The sequence below is a fragment of the Xiphophorus hellerii genome, chromosome 6, assembly GCF_003331165.1.
Source record: "Xiphophorus hellerii strain 12219 chromosome 6, Xiphophorus_hellerii-4.1, whole genome shotgun sequence".
In the NCBI taxonomy this organism is placed as follows: Eukaryota; Metazoa; Chordata; class Actinopteri; order Cyprinodontiformes; family Poeciliidae; genus Xiphophorus; species Xiphophorus hellerii.
The window spans coordinates 21,574,777-21,592,035 of NC_045677.1; the positions used below are offsets into that span (position 1 = coordinate 21,574,777).

Sequence of the window (17,259 nt, forward strand, 5' to 3'; positions counted from 1 at the left end):
TATGCTGGGGATTGAACCTTTTCCACTGGGCGTGGATGAGTGAAGAACCGCTTTCTGTTTAGTTTGGGGCAAGATTTTAAGGAAGCCCTCAATCAGTAACACTGTAAACAAACCATTCCAGTTGAGGTGTCATTAAAACGACTGGAAATCAGGCACAACCATTGCTGCTCTCGTCTTGTGCTCTCGTCTTGCACAATCTGCGGTTTGACGATTGGACAAGTGGCCCTTTTGCCAAACTGTCATCTCGGCGAGTGGAAAGCTACTTTCCAAAGACTCTGAGTCTAAACAGACATTTCTGCACAGAAAGCAGAAGGATAATGAGAGCTTTGTCTGACTTTTTTTTTATGTTGACAGACAACCACATTTTGTCTGAGAGGCTTGAGAAGGTAAATGGCTCCTGGCTGAGGAACAAATATACAAGGCAATTTGCTACTATGATCAGAAGAGCAGAGGCCAAGAGGTGAAGATGCCTCTAACCTTCCCAAGGAACCCTTTTGGCTTTTGGACACCTTAACTTCAGATTCTTCTGCTGCAGCTTAGGCTACACCATCTCCCTCCCCCCCCCCCCTTTTTTTTACAGGGGGGAGAGCCCATCCAACTCCATTCAATTACAATCAATCTCAACTGTTTAAAAGCATGATAAACTGAACAAAGTGTCAGGAAACACTATTTAGCACAAGTAAATGCTGCCCTCACCTGTCAGTGGTTCCTAACTACATGCAGAAATGACTGAACATTCATCAGCAGAACTTAATTCTTTAATGGAAACAAATTTTCTGTGTTCTTGTGTCAGATTTTTGAGTATTTTCTTCCCAGCTCAGTCTTCTTTCTGATCTCCTCTAAAGCTATTTCATTCAAGAAAGTCATATTTCTGCCTTCTGGCATTAAAACCTTTGGTATCGTCGGGGCCAAAGGGCTGACGCAGGACTTTTAGTATTAAGCCGGTTGTGTTCAGGTGCTCAGCCGTCTCCAGCTTTGCTGCACTGGCTGCGGATTTGCGCTTTAGTACCCACGGGCACTGAGAAAACGGTGTGTTGCGGTCTCCGGAGCACCAGTCTGTCCAGCTGTATCTCTTAGTTAATCCTCGCAATGCCTTTTGACTGCAGCTGGAGTCCTCCTGGCCTGCTGGAGGAGGATATGCTTCTCCAGTTTCTTCAGAAAACCTGATAGGTGAGGGAGGGTCCTGCTGGAGCGAAACCTGAGAGACGTTCTGAGGATCTCCCATAGAACATGTGGCGTCTCCTTTGTTCTCGATTGGATCAAACTTATTGATGCTCTGCACTGACTGCCATCCCAGCGGCACCACACACAGGCCCCTCCCATTAATCTTCTCTTCTTCTCTGAGAGAGCTGTAGGCCCTACGGACCGATTCCAAGCTATTAAACTTCATCACGGCACACAAAATCTGGCCGAGCTCTTTGTGACGTTTGGCGTAGCATTGCAGCTCTTTGGGAAGCTCCTCTCCGGGATGCAGGATCCAGACTGACGCGACGTCACCTGGCGAGTCAAACCTCTGGAGGATGCTCAGTAAGAGCGAAGGCTGCCCTGGGTCAGCTCCGTCCTCTCCGCTCTGCTCCTCTGAAGCGTTCCAGATGAGGAGGAGCCTGCTGGTGGGGGAGCACATCAGCCACTGAGGGAGAGCCTCTTTGCGTCGCTACTTTGGTGCATTCCTCGTTCAACTCCAGGAGGTCTGAGCACTCTGCGGCCGCTAGAGTCATGTACCAGTTCGTGGTCAGAGCCTTTATCTGCGGCAAATATTTAACATTTTAGCTTTGTTTACATTTTCGCTGCGTTGTTTCTATTCAAACTGCGACAGAGAGCACACAAACCTGAGAAGTACATTTACCTTTTTCAAACAAGTGAGAAGCTTGAGACTGACATAGCCCTGCTTGTTCTTCTGCATGTGTTTTAGCAGGAAGCCATCCTCCGCCAGGTGACTATCAGAGAACATTTCCTCCAAGTGGTCTTTAATCTTCAGGCAGAGTAACTGTGCTTCATGGTCTTCTGCATCCTGGTTGGATTCTTCACCATTTCTACAACACATTTTACAGTATACTGTAAAAGCCAGCAGCATAGGTTAGTAAAGCCTATGGTTTTATGTTTTCTTACCCATTCAGATCACTCATTGTGCCTCCTAATGGTCCCGTTTCTGGCATTTTCCACGTCAAATACAGATATTCGAAAAGAATAACAAAAAACTACTGCAGAGGTATAAAACAGAGTGTGTAAAGTTTGTTTCTCCAGCCACAGTGATGCCAGTTGCTTTGTGTGGTATCCAAAACAACATTTTGTAAAATGCCACAGCCAGAATTCTGCCCAACACAATGCAGCCCCACAAAAACGGAGAGAACTTGCAGTCAAAACAATTTACTCTGCTACAAATGAGCTTCATGTGGGCACACTATTAGCTGTCATGAAGTGAATATTATTAGCGGCAAAGCTAAGCTGCACAGCAGAGATAACAGCAGCGCGCCGACACAAAAGAGCAGCAACACCATTAGAGGTGTGAGTTTCTGCAGTGCAGTTTAGAGTCGAGAGCACAATTGAATCAGAAATATGATTCTGCTTAATTCCAACGTACACAATGCTGTGCGGTCTATAGAAGCATTTAAGTGTAAACAAAACCTGTCACTTAAATCCAGCTTTATGTTCTGTTTTGTGTTCTCACATCTTCAGATATGATTCATCTGAGTCAGCAGGCCAAGAGCAACAAATCTATCACTTAACATTCATTTGCTTTAAGAAAGGTCCTTGTTCTTATGTATGATACATGTATGATGCGAACACAAACCAACCATATGAATGCAATCCCCCCGGATTATATGCTATCGGTCTCTATGGAGGTATGAAATTCTGCTGAAAGGGAGACTGAGAATTTGAAGCATTTAGGGAAGCAGAGATTAAGAGAGAGTAAGGAGTTCTGAACCCAAAATACATTAAATATTTTGCTAAAGTAGATTTTGGTAATTCTATGAAACTCAAAGCTAAGGTGGGTGGGTTTTTAGTCATGTTTAAATGGCAGTTGGTGTTTTCATAGCAAAATACCAGAGCTGCTTGAAAATCTTATAAAATCTCTTTGTGACTCATTTGTTACACGTCAGCAGCAAACAGAGATTTCAGCCACTTAAGAATCAACAGTGTTCTTCACTGTCTCTGACATGTTTCTCATTCCAGGTTGTTTGCAGAAGGTGGTGCATTTAGCAGAAATCAAGCTCTACTGCTCTGCTGTGGGAACGGTTTGAGAAGGCAGAGACTGGAAAAGGCATTTAGAGCGCAATGGTTCACGCGCTCTAAATGAAGCGCATGTTATGTATTGTTATACATAAATACATTTATTGTTATGTATTGAAAACACAAAGAAATGGAGGGGGGAAAAGATTGGATTCATTGTTATTGGACACAAAATAGTAGTGGCTGTGTAAATGAAATAAAGAAATATGATAGTTTTTAAAGAAGAAATTAGCATTGTTACTTAAGGTCTGATTTCTAGATAAGAAGTCAGCTTTATGCATAGATATCAAAATGTTATATTTTGCATTGTGGAAGAAATACATAATCACTTTTAATATATTTTTTGACAGTATGTACATTGCTACAGAAGCCTCCATTAGTTGACATATTTACAGTAAGTATCACCTTTTAAATGCTAATGGTAGTTTGCTTATCAATCTGGTTTTTATGCATGGAGCTGACCTGTTGGGTTTGGTATGATTGAATTTTTACAGCATTTATATACAGTACTGTAAAACCTCATTGAGTTTAACATGAGGCTGCTGTAGGCGCTAAATTAAATGCATATGCTAATAGTAGTTAGCCTAGCATATTAGCTACCAAATCCAACCAGTTTTTAAATGTGAAACAGACCTCTGAAATTGAGACCAATGTCCCTGTTTGATGTAATATGTACAGTATTCCCCCGTTAGTTAACATATTGCTTTAAGGTTTGAAAGTAAAAAATGTCTTACTAGATTTGATATGCAAGTAGCCTAGCATAAACGTTAACTCACAATTGTACCTGAGCCAAGGTTTGGAACAGGAGAGTTACGTTGGGTGTGTGAAATTATGAAATGCAGTCATACATTACTATTTTTTATATGGGATTAGTAGTTGGCATATTCAAAGTTAGTCATTGAGCATCAGACCCGGAGGTGATGAATCAGAATAATTAATCCATCTGTTTCTGATTTACTGTTTGTAAAGGGAGAGCTCAAGGTTTCCTCATTTATGCTTCTCTTTTGAGTTGTTTCTGAAGGTGCACCACTGTGATTGAGCTGCTTTTTAAATGTATTTGCTGTTGTTGCTTATTAGTTTTTTATTCTCTTACAAGTAAGCACAGCGACATTTCTGCTAAGTTCCATTAAAGGCAGTCTAAGCACTGCAATTTGAGAACCAAGGCTATGTACAAAAGATTTCCAGACCTGATTGATTAGTGGAAATACAGGAGGATCTTACTATTTGAAGTTTTCTGAACTCTGTGGATTACTGTAGTATGTGGAAAATATGTCTAAAATAATCTGAATAACAGTGAAATATTAGGAAAACCTACAAAGAAATCCTAAAGTGGATTTTCAGGTCCACTTAAGGACCTGAAAATCCTTTTATCTCCTGTTATGAAAATAGTAAGCGGGTTGAGATTTAAAATTGCAATTCTGTCTCTAAGCGTTATCTTGGTTGGCGACTCTGTTCCTCTTGAGCTGAGTGTGTTTTTAAAATCTCCATGGATAAAACATTTCAAACACTGTCATCAGATTGAGATTTTGGCCACTTCTTACTGGTGTATGGAAACAAATAGCATCACTTTTCCCAAGGACAGCTCACCCCCACCAGACATGTGACGGGAGCAAAGACAAAAACACAAATTATGCTGTCTCTCTGATGTGAAGAGAGACGTTCTTTTAAGAAATGATTAAGCCGTCATGATGACAACTGAACAATCTCAGTTTTGTCGCAGCAGGCTGGTAGATGTGGCTGAAAACTCTGAAAAAGTTAAGATGATTTTGTCTATTTGGTAAATAATAGTATTTTTCTCCAAGAATGGACTGCTTTCCACACTTATTGGCTTCCCTGTTAACAATATGTTGTTTTTGTTAAAAAAGCCCGAACATAACTTCCCTTTTATTGCAGTGGTAATAATAGTAAAAGTTTGGTCCATTTTAACAGTGAAGTTTAAACATTTCCTTACCTCCCTTAATATTCTTACTACAGCAGCACATTATGTCAAGTTTCCATCACATTATCATCGCATGAAATACAGCAATCACAAATGATTATTTGGTAAGGATTTTGAGTGTAATGCCTATATATACATAAAATAAATACTATAAATACATATAAATACTTAAATATCAAGTATTTACATCCCGCCTATTCTTGATCTTTAGCAGCTGAGATGCTACAACTCAAAGCATTTTCCTTGGTACTGGTTAGCTTTACCTCCAAGAGTGGAGATAAGGAAGGATGTTAGCATCTGCGGTAACTCTAAAATGGTTTCCATTGTGTGTATTAATGCATATCAAGATCCACTTTTATATTTGAACTGTTAAAAATAGGCAGCTATGGCTGTTTTTGGAGGGATTGTTAAGTGTTTGTGACTGTGGTCTCTAATCTCAGCAAAATGAAGCCATAGTTAAACAGGATATAGTAGACTACTAGTTAAGTTTATTGACCACTGGTCAACAACCTTTCAGCACAGAAGTTTTTGCCTTTGCTGCCAACATAACATTTTCCCAGAGCCAAAAAGTTATCCTACAGTTTTTTTTAAATATATGCATTGTAAAAATTGAGTTTTAATGTGACATCTTATTTCTTTTTTTAAAATTTGAGCTTAAGATCTAACTTGGCAAGAATCGGTTTCATTGAATGAGGCCACTTGATTTGAGTATTTTACAAAATTTAAAGCCTGTAGTTTAAACAAAATTACACAAAAGAATAGAAAATAATCCCTTATTCCATTAGCTTCATTTCATTGTAGGTGGTCCATGCTGAAGAACATCTGAGGCAGCTTTTAATATTGGTACAGTTAGCATTGTTTGAAGTTAAGAGCCGATGTGTAACGGCAAAAATGCTTCAGTTACATTTATGTGTATTTGTTGGTGTGATAATTGTGTTATCTAAAATACGTTTTTTTCTTCTTTTCCCTCTCTAAATAAAAGTACTTGGTTATTCAGTCTGAGAAAATGCTAATGCCGTAAAAGATTACACAGAAGCACACTAAAACTCAAAATAGATTTTTGATCAACAAATAAATCAGACAAGCCTTTGGTGGTTTTATGCAGAAGCAAAATTGAAAATCATTATGAGATGATGATCTAAAAAGTACTTTCACCATGCATGCATTGTAAAAATTCAAACCAAGAATCAAAGCATTCAAAGCCGGTCTTTGTACAAAAACCCAATTATTTAACTTTATTAACATCAAGGTTTTTCTTTTTCATTTCATCAACAGTTGATTCTTTAGTTCCAGTTCTTTATCAACAGATAGAAAACAGACTGTGTGTACAACAGATTGAACCCCTACAGCACTAAGCATTCACAAGGTAGAAATGAAAATTTTTTTTGTTTTTAAGGTCCTCCCCCTCTTTCCTCTCCTCGACCCGGTTGGATCGGACGCTGCTGTTCCCGCGGGTCGTGTAGTAGAAGGTGTGTGCTCGCCCAGTGAAGAGTTGTCAGCTTTGATGATGCTTGAGGGGAGAGGTGGGGTTGTGCTGTTTCCTCACATGGACAACCAGCTGTTGAAGTTACAATGGTAGTACAGTAGATACAATGGTGTCTCCATTAATACACACTCTAGGACAGCAGGCTCTGTCTCTAGGTAGATCAGCAGAAATATTCCTTTTTAACAATATATTTTTGAAGCTGTGTATATATCTATGTGTAATCGTACATATATATAATCAGTCATAATTATATATATGTGTATATATATATATTTAGAGTTCTATTTCTGTATAAAATATCAGGTTTCAGTCCAAAGGGCTGAGTTTCTGTCCCTCTGTAGGAATGGTTGATTCTGTACAAGTACCGATGCTGATGGCTCGGCTCCCCCAACCCATAACGAACCTCTTCCGCTTGGCGAACCCGATCGAGCTCGATGGCGAGAAGCGAGGACGTGGGGAGGGACTTGAAGAGCATCTCGACTTTATTCAGAGATCGTGAGTTTTTGTGTTTTCCTGTCGCCTACCCTTTGGGTACAAAAGTCTGCTTTCTTCAGGTAAGTTCTCCGCTGTGGAGCATGAAGGCCTCAATGCCATAGGCTTCTGATGAAAAACAAACCTAAAAAAAAAGGAAAAATTCAAACAAAAACAGAAATGATGTGCTTCGCATTTCTGTGCTCCTCGTGTGACTTGTGTTTCAGCGTTCTGCTGCGATTACAGAGGGACGACTACAGCAAGTCTGTGTTCTCGAATCAAATCTCAAAGTTGATTTTCGTAACGGCAAGTGAAAAGGCAATTCGAGTTGTTGAACTGACAACGACCATAAGGAACTATGAGAAAATCAAAACAATGATAAAAGAAACCTGAAAGCAGCTTGGACAACAGTGGTCCTCTTGTATTAGTATCGAGAGGCATGTTAAAAACACATGTCCTCCTGTGCTAACGTATCCTAAAAACGATTATGAATATAATGCTTGCTCCTCTGAGCAGTTTGAAACAACAACAAAAAAAGAAATGTCTGATGTTAAAATGATTAATAAGAACAACATAAAAAAGTATACTGAAACAATAACTTGTCATAATGAATCATATTGACAAATCAACAAAAAGATGAAAACAGAGAGGATGCTCTCTTTGTGCTACCAGTAGCCTTTGACAATCAGGGAGGTTTGGCTTCGACAGGAATCTGCTCTGTCGCGTCTGTACAAGAGTCGTCGCTGTTTCTGTCATCTTTAAAGCAAAACATATCGGGCGGTTGGTGATCTCGACGTATATCTCTGTAATTAGTTGGAAAACCCTTGACGGATGGCGGCGAGCTCGTCCCGTTCTCCGGGAGCTGGGGGTCGAGAGTCGGGACGGGGCGGGATTGGGGGGGTCAAGTGAGTGGATGGATGGCGGCTGAAATGGGACACTTGGCACACTCCTGAGAGGTCTGACCGGGGAAAGCTGCTTCGGTGGGAGAGTGGTTACGTTGCATAGTGGTCAAAGCTCCCCAGGTACTCCAGTGCTGCCCTGTAGCACAGCTGGTACTGGTCCTGGTGGGAAGGAGGAGAAAGTAGTGAGTAGGTGTTCTGATTCCCCTCTAAGTCAACTAATAGTTCCCACAATCCCACGATACACTGCCTTGTGATTATTCATAATTATTGAGCTTGTGATAAACCAACAGAAAGTAAAGGCAAATAAAAATTATTTGACAGAAAATGCAGCTTGGGAGGCGTAAATACTGCGGCACAATGCTGCTTAACAAGCTATTGGCTGGTGATTGCAAAGCAGCCGATGTAGCAGCACCATTCATTTCCCTTGGTGCTGATTGGCTGTTCCCACAAGAGTGGAAATAAGAAGGATCGGCTGCTAAGACAATTTCCACTGTTTGTTTTGATGCATGTTAAGTTACATACAGAATTTGAACTAATAAAATACACTGCCTGGCCAAAAAAAAAGTCGCCACCAAAAAATGGTCACACACTCTAATATTTTGTTGGACCGCCTTTAGCTTTGATTACAGCCCGCATTCGCTGTGGCATTGTTTCAATAAGCTTCTGCAGTGTCACAAGATTTATTTCCATCCAGTGTTGCATTAATCCTTTCACCAAGATCTTGTATTGATGATGGGAGAGTCTGACCACTGCGCAAAGCCTTCTCCAGCACATCCCAAAGATTCTCAATGGGGTTAAGGTCTGGACTCTGTGGTGGCCAATCCATGTGTAAAAAAGATGTCTCATGCTCCCTGAACCACTCTTTCACAATGTGAGCCCGATGAATCCTGGTATTGCCATCTTGGAATATGCCCATTCCATTTGGGAAGACAAAATCCATTGATGGAATAACCTGGTCATTCAGTATATTCAGGTAGTCAGCTGACCTCATTCTTTGGGCACACAATGTTGCTGAACCTAGACCTGACCAACTGCAGCAACCCCAGATCATAGCACTGCCCCCACAGGCTTGTACAGTAGGCACTAGGCATGATGGGTGCATCACTTCACCTGCCTCTCTTCTTACCCTGATGCGCCCATCACTCTGGAACAGGGTAAATCTGGACTCATCAGACCACATGACCCTCTTCCATTCCTCCAGAGTCCAATCTTTATGCTCCATAGCAAACTGAAGCCTTTTTTTCTGGTTAGCCTTACTGATTAGAGGTTTTCTTACGGCTACACAGCTGTTCAATCCCAACCCCTTGAGTTCCCTTCGCATTGTGCGTGTGGAAATGCTTTTGCGTTCACAATTAAACATACTCCTGAGTTCTGCTGTTGTTTTTCTTTGATTTGATTTGACCAAACGTTTAAGTAATCGCCGATCACGATCATTCAGGATTTTTTTCCGACCACATTTCTTCCTGGAAGACGATGGTTCCCCACCATCCTTCCAGTTTTTAATGATGCGTTGGACAGTTCTTAACCCAATTCTAGTAGTTTCTGCAATCTCCTTAGATGTTTTCTCTGCTTGATGCATGCCAATGATTTGACCCTTCTTAAACAGACTAACGTCTTTTCCACGACCACAGGATGTGTCTTTTGCCATGGTTGTTTAAGAAATGAGGAGTTACTCATTGCATCAGCTGGGGTTAAATAACTTGTTGCCAGCTGAAAGATAATCGCCTATGCAGTACTTATCCAGTAGGAGGCTTGTACCTATTTGCTTAGTTAAATCCAGGTGGCGACTTTTTTTTTGGCCAGGCAGTGTAAATACTAGTACGCAATATTAGAGGGGGTCTCAAGTATTCAAATTTCAGCTTTTTGAGGGCAGTGGTGTCCAAACTGTTTGCCTTGGAGGCCAAAACCGGCAAATTTAAACTAAAAACACAAAAATTTGTTTGATATTTAATTTTTTTAGTTTTATCTAGTCCATTTGATTCAGGTGTGTTGGACCATCTAAAAGTTGCAGGATACCTGGAGTTGAAGATGCCTGCTGTAGATAAAAACATGTTCATGTTTTAGGACCCAGATTTGTAGCAAAACCTGAAAATGGGAGTTATCCTAATTTGCCTACATTTCTGTATAAATACTCAGAAAATCATGCATATTTTGATTCACTTTCACAGTATGCTCTGCCTTGTGTTGATCTATCGCATAAAATCCCAGTGAACTATATCGCCGGGTTTAGAGGTAACAACACGTCTGGAGTCGTTTTGGCAAATCTAAAAACCAAAAACATTTAAATCCTTCCTAAGATTAGTTTTAATATCCTTTGTCTGCTACAGAGTTCATGTATTTGATAAAAAAAAAAAATCTGATAACGCGGCATGAGTTTGTTGTGGGATTCCTGCTGCACCACTAAAGCCTCTATTAAAGTAGGATTTGTCACTAAGTCTTTGTTGTTGTGCAGCCCATCCTTTAAAGGAGGACACTTTGGACAGCATCAGTCTTGAATCTCGCAGCGATTCCAGCATTAACTTTCAAACTGCATCCTGTCTGAGTACGCATTAAAGTCTGAACAACATCCTGAGCATCAGCGCGTCGTCCTGACCTCAGTCTGCACCATGGCGGGCCGCTGGGTGCGGAGCGTCTTCACCGTCTGGAAGAGATCCACCACGCCCTCGTACCTCATCCGCTCCAGCACGATGCTGAGGGTGATGAAGACTCCGGTCCTGCCTACCCCAGCACTGTGAAAACACACACACACACACACACATTCACTGCATTTACCATGACATCTCACATGATGGATGCTGGAAAATTTCTCAGATGGCGAAAAGAAAAACTCTCTAAAAAGTCATTTTAGTTTTATTGCTTCTGGTTTACTGAACTCCGGAGGGGAGACACTGCAGGTACATTAGCAACGGCTCACAATAAAGCAAATAAAAGTTAAGAGTAATTACCACGGAGGCCACGAATATAAATGATGAATTTTGAGTAGGAGACTGTCAGAGATAATGATGACGCTATGAGAGACTGCATGATTAAAGCCCAGATTGCTAACAAATGACTGTATTTAAAAGGTGAAGCAGAGGTTCGCCTTTCTAATCCTTGTCTGATAATCTCACTGCAGGCTCTCTGAGACTCACCAGCTTGTTGTGTTTTAATTTTAATTCTGACAGTTTCAGCTATTCTCCATTTCTTCTTCTCCTCATGCTTTGTTCAGGCCCGGCTCATCAGCATCGTCTAGATTCTGGCTTGTCATGTTCAGGTTTTTGGCTTTTATCAAAGAATCAGTCACTTTGTGTTATTTTACTACACTTCATGCTGTATCTAGCATAACCTTTGCTTTCTCTTTGGCCACTCTTCTTTTTAAAAAGGTTAGAGTTCATTTAAATTGGTTAATTTCAGTGACACAAACCACACTTTAAGCATACTTCATCAAGCTCCAGATGCATCCTTTGCTGCAAATGATCAAGCGTTCACTAAATGAATGCTGTGTAATTGCATATAAAATAAAATGTTCTTATTTAAACAAGTAACTTATTTATTTGCATCTTTTAATGTATTTCTAATATTGCATAAAAAGGCTTAAGATGTAAATGAAAATCTGCAGAATGTGTACATTTTTTTTATCTTATTAATCGACAGAATAATCGATTTCTAAATTAATCATTAGTTGCGGTCCTACTCTTGAGTTATTTAGTCCGGAAAGTAGAGTTATCAGTTACAAATGTTGCGCCTTTCTTACCTGCAGTGTACAGTGATTGGTCCATCTTGTCCAAACTGCTCCTTAGTTTTGTGCACTTGTCCAATGAAATCGATGAAGCCCTCTCCAGTTTTTGGCACTCCCTGCTCAGGCCAGTCGGTGAACTGGAACTGGCGGATTGTTCTGGATTGTCCATCCTGACGGGCACAGATATGGATTTTCAGTACGTTTGAACCGGGCTCTTATTTGCAGATAGCGCAATAAAAAATAAAAAAAAACCAAAAAAACCCCAGCAAGTCAGAGGTCCAAGTTGAGGTCTATGTGAGTGCATCTAATTTCCACCTGGGTTGTGATTTAAATAAAGCCGACATCCAAGATGGGAGACGAAACCAGCAGGCTGCAGCTCAGAGGCATTTTTTTCTCCCGTTTGTCCAGAATTTGCCTTTTTGTTTAAAATATAATCACTTTAAATGGCCTCCATGTTTGTGCTGTGAAAGCATACATTTAGAAGCCAAGACTGTGAGCCACATGTATATAAAAGAAGAAGTGGATGTGGGATTAGAGTGCGGCAGCCGTGGGAGCCTTCAGATGACACTGAGGTGTATTTATAGCACATTGAAACTACTGCATCACAGGGAGTTCCAGTACTGCCCCCCCTCAGGGACCTAAGCATGTGCTTTTCATGTATTTTCACAGCAAATCACACACATCCACACACACCAAAGACAATCTATAGAGCAAGCCTACTGTTTCTAAATCTGGGTAAACACGGCGCATTCACTGGGTGTCAGCCTGTCAGGAAAAATAACACGGGACGCGTTCTGATCACTGCTGCTGTTTCTGATGAGAGCTAAAGTGAGGAGAGATTCTGGTTGGATGCTTGGATTTCTGAGAGTTGCTGGGGATTTTGAAGGAAGCCCACAGACACTTCTTTTTTTTTTTTTTCTCTCAACGTACCCTGGCATCTGTGACTTTGAACTCTCTGAGGATGTACTGAGGCATATTGTACTCAGCCATTGGATCCACCACAAAGTACTGGTACCTGGCGGAACGCTCTGCTGGCCAGTACTGATGACACTTCTCCTGCAAGAAAAAAGAAATTTTCAACAAAATCCTTCTGGATGGAAGAAAAACCCACTTTTTCATTCTCACTTAATGACTGCCTTGTGATCACATGTGGCTTACTGGAAGTTATTAATCATTTTCAGCGATGGAAATGTCTCTGCTCACAAAAGAGAATCCCAAAAGACTAATCTATGGTTTAGAATAACCGATTCATCTTCGTTGGCAAAATATTTACATAATTTGTTAGTGTTCTTAACTACAATCATGAGGGCTTTTATTTCTATCAGCGCCGCTTATGGTTGAGAGGGTGATAAAAGCTGTAGCTGTGCGGCTGAGTAATGTCAGAATCGCCTAAATCATCAGCAGAAACAGGCTAAAATTAATTTGATGGGGCACCAAAACGCTTCTGCAGATTTAGCCTTTAAAGGAGCAGATTGACGTTTAGGTAACTTCTTCTAATTGTCTACTTCTACACATGGGGTGACATAATAGAGCAGCTTGCAAAAGTATTCATACCACTCGTGCTTTGTACAGGACTGTCCTTTATGGCCTGTTGAATGAAAGTGACACTAAGGGTGTTTTCACACTTGATAGTCTGGTACATTTGGGGATCAAAATTGCAACATTTATTACATTTTCATTTGCTGCGATTCACTTTTAAGCTGTACCGACAAACCAAACCCTTACAAACTCCTGTTCACCTCCTCGCTTATATAACTACTGAAGGAAATGACCCAAAAACATCAGAAGAAGACCTGAACACAACTTCCTACTTCACAAAATGTAAACAAAAATGGAGTGGTGTCAGATTTTAGCGGTTGTGGGATTTCTCTTTTGTCTTTGGCAGACAACTACAAGCCATTGGTCCCGGTAGAGCCAGACACAGGAGATTGTTTTGGTTTTACTTACCCAGAATGCTCTGCACTGTTGTCTGCTTCCTACTTTTGGAGCGGTCTCCAGCCCGCTTGGCATTCGAACTGCACCGGAGTTCACTTCAACGGCCCAAAAAAACTGGCACGGTTTGAATGCATTTGTGAATGCCAAGCGGACCAGAGACCGTAACACCTAAAGTTCTAATCCAATAAAACTTTGAAAAAGATTCTAGCAAGGCACTGAACATGTCCATGATGAAACAACTAATCTCTTATCTACCTCGGTGAGAATGGGAACAACCATGGAATTCCTAAATATTTCAATCCTAATTATGGAACAGTGTCCAAAGATTTTCCATCAGAATGTTACATTCAAAGCGGCCAAATAAGAACAAACTCTGCCTTCAACAGGTCTCATTTTAAAGCACAGGCTACTGGAGTTATCGGCATGCTTGGAATGGACCCAGATATTGACAAATCTGACACCAAGGCGGCCCGATTTGAACCCTCCGAGCCGCGCTGATAAGGAGGTAAACTTTGAGCCGCAGTTATTGTTCAGGTCTGGAATGAATTAATATTTGAGTAGCCCAGCTCAGCGGCTTAGCCGGGGCGAGCCGGCATGCTGGAGATGGCTATCGTCTGCCTGAAACGCTTCGCTGGCCTTACAGGGCGGCGTATCTGTGGTGTTTTTGGGCGTGAGAGTTTTTGTATTACCCGGCCCATTTCTCGTAGCTTGGTGAGCATGACCACGATGGTGGAGTTGTGCTCCCACAGCATCCTCCAGAAATCCTCGGTGGTCTCACTCAGGGGTCCCTGTGTGGCGATGTAGGCTTTCTGCTGTCTGAAGGTGAAAATACACAGAGAGAGCAAAACCAATAAACGTTACAGGGAATCAATATCAACTTTACGGCACTTTTACAACAGACATTATGAAGCGTATTACAAAGCAATAACTACAGGAAGAACCTTTAAGAGGAGCTGCTGTAAAAAGGTTAGCAAATGCTAACTGAACTATCCTCCACTTTGCCACAGTAGGGTCATCTGACTGGAAACTTTTTACGATTCTTTAAATTTTAAACTTAAGATAATAAATAAAATCCAAGGATTCTCTTTAGAAAAGGGAAATAGTCCTTTATCTTCACATACAGACATCTGCATCATTAGTCAGCCACAGAATTTTCTTATAGCCATATCAAAAAATAAACAAACTGTTCAACCTGCATGGTAGATTACAATAATGCATTAGTCAAACTATTTGATGAATGCATCACATATGTATAAAATGGGGCAATCATAATTTCTCAATATGGATCTAACTTCATTTGAGACCCAGAGCATCAAAGAATAAATTGACTTTGATTGTGGCCTGTTAAACCATGATATAGATTGGTAGAAACACATCAGTTGCAGAAAATTGACTGATCCAGAAATATTTAAAACATTCAGATTTATCTATGTGTATATTTAATTATGTAGTGACTATCAAAGGTTGTAGCTGCTGCTTTTATATTCTTGTTAAGTCTATAATGTTATTCTAAACCCACTGGGCTACTGAAGCATTTCCTTTATTTATAGAACCACCACTTTTAGATCAAAGCGTTCAATCAGTCTTGTTGTAGAGCAACCTAAGCTCCGTTCACTGGCTTATATATAAATCTGAATTTAGTTTTTGTTGAACTGCAATACATTTGGCCAGTTGGATGGACTCGCTGCTCTTTATCTCCAAAGAAATTTCCAAAACCAAAATATAGAAGCTGCAAGAGAATAGTGGAGATATAAATATGATGGGGATAAATGCAAGAATGAGAAAGATAAGCGTTCTGTTCATTCTTTAAATGCAAAGGTTTGTAGAACTGAGGATGACAAAGATTTTTCTTGTTCATAATATACATAGTAAATAATTCATGGTCACTCTCCTCTTTGAGCAATTCTAGCTTGTATAGATCGTGCCGTCTCTCTCTCTTTCCCTCTTTGTAACCCAATCCTGTATTAGGGAGGGAGGGCACTCGATATGCTCACCAAACTGGAGATGAGCTCATCCTCTGAGATGCCAGAACAGTGCTGCTGTCCTACGTGACTTTGCTCAGCCTGAGCAGTTCTCCGGTTGACCAGCAGGTGGAAGCAGTGTTCTTATCACCAGCAAGAAGAAAGCCAGTGCAGAAGTGCATGCATAATTGCACGCAGACACACTTGCATATGTTTGCCGTACATGTAAACCTGCATTCAGGTGTAGGTATTTATCAGAGCAGCAGCTCTGCATGTGTATTCAGATGCGCTGCTGCCGCCGAAGCACGCACACACACCCTGAGCCGTGGCTGAACAGCTAATGAAGGTGCTGCAGGCGAGGCACTAATATGGAACCGGGAGATTAGAATATGCTCAGGGCCTCGCTCGTACAAATACAGAGAGAACAGAGAGGAGAGGATACAGGAAGAGACGGAATCAAATTAAAATTAGGAGGGGAAAAAAAGATCTGCAAAGCACAGAGAGAAGGAGCTGGAGGAGTGAGCAGTGCTCTTTCCAGCTGGCCATCATAGGACCATGTAGGTCTCAGAGCTGAAGATGGGAGGAAATTACCCCTTCCTAACTGTCACAACTGGTCACTTTGTTGCCTTTGCAACAAGGAGAAATATTTAATTTTCCCCCTTTTTGTAGGGAAATCTGTGTAGAGCAATCAGACCCACGATATGATTTTGCCAAAGCTGAAAAGAAAGGACAAATAAAAAAACAAACTAATTGCAAGCAGTTCTAAAAGGGGACCAAGTCCCCATTATGAAGTCTAACCCCACCCAGGCCTCACCCAGCGCACCTCCTCTGTTTCTCCCCCTCAGGCCGACTTACTAGATCACTGACCAAACAAAACTTAGCAAGAAACGGCTTAAGGGAAGTGGTTTCTGAGCTTTTACCTGATGGCAACTTAATGTTGGTCTGAAAAGAGCCTTTTTCAAAATCACTGCAGTTTGAACAGATGTAGTGTTCAAGCTGCACAGATTTTTTTATATAAATGCCCTTTTTTTTTACTCCTAAAGAGATATATGCGCCTTCAAGCTGAAAGGACTCTCCACTTTCACGGTAGACTTTCATGGGTAGACACCCATTCAGAAATTCTCGAAAATCCCTACCATTGATTTGTCTGGTAATAAAAACAAGAAATTTGTAAATAATACCTTTTAATTGTCTTCACTATGTAAATTTAGTGTTCTGTAACACAAGAAAAGCTGACTTAACCAATACTTTACAGTATAAACAGCTAAGATGACTAAACACTGGAAATAAACCAGAAGATAGAGGGCATCAACTTTTCTGGTCCATTTAAAACATTTAACAAGATGTTTTTCATTATATTTCACTTCATCACCACATTTACACTTTTGTTCATAAGCCACACCCACTTTGGGTAATCGTGGTCATGTTGAACATGTTGGGCCATTACCCTACTGTAGGATTCTTGCCAAATTTATGCGCATCCTCAGGATCAGTTTTTGTTTTTGGAAACAAATTTAATCTAAATGTATTTCACATTTCCTGAAATCTATCCAACTGTGTTTTAAAATTTATTTTATTTGGCTCATCTCTACATAAGACACACAAATGCCTTATGT

General features: G+C 40.7%; 2 protein-coding genes across 2 annotated transcripts in view; both read right to left on the minus strand.

Moving 5' to 3' along the window:
• Positions 1–740: 740 nt before the first annotated feature.
• Positions 741–2,532, minus strand: LOC116722266 (la-related protein 6-like). Its single transcript, XM_032566474.1, is given in 3 exon segments — positions 741–1,654; positions 1,656–1,745; positions 1,847–2,532. Coding segments are annotated over 3 exon segments (1,122 nt in total). The 5' UTR covers positions 2,075–2,532; the 3' UTR covers positions 741–850.
• A 3,843-nt stretch (positions 2,533–6,375) lies between these two features.
• LOC116722020 (receptor-type tyrosine-protein phosphatase F-like) overlaps positions 6,376–17,259 on the minus strand; it is a 184,606-nt gene continuing 173,722 nt past the window's right edge. Inside the window, exons 31-35 of the mRNA XM_032566101.1 lie at positions 14,372–14,498; positions 12,678–12,803; positions 11,763–11,917; positions 10,623–10,758; positions 6,376–8,188 (exon numbers count right to left, since the gene is read on the minus strand). Coding sequence (XP_032421992.1) covers positions 8,120–8,188; positions 10,623–10,758; positions 11,763–11,917; positions 12,678–12,803; positions 14,372–14,498 — 613 coding nt within the window. The 3' untranslated portion in view covers positions 6,376–8,119. The remainder of the gene's footprint in view (positions 8,189–10,622; positions 10,759–11,762; positions 11,918–12,677; positions 12,804–14,371; positions 14,499–17,259) is intronic.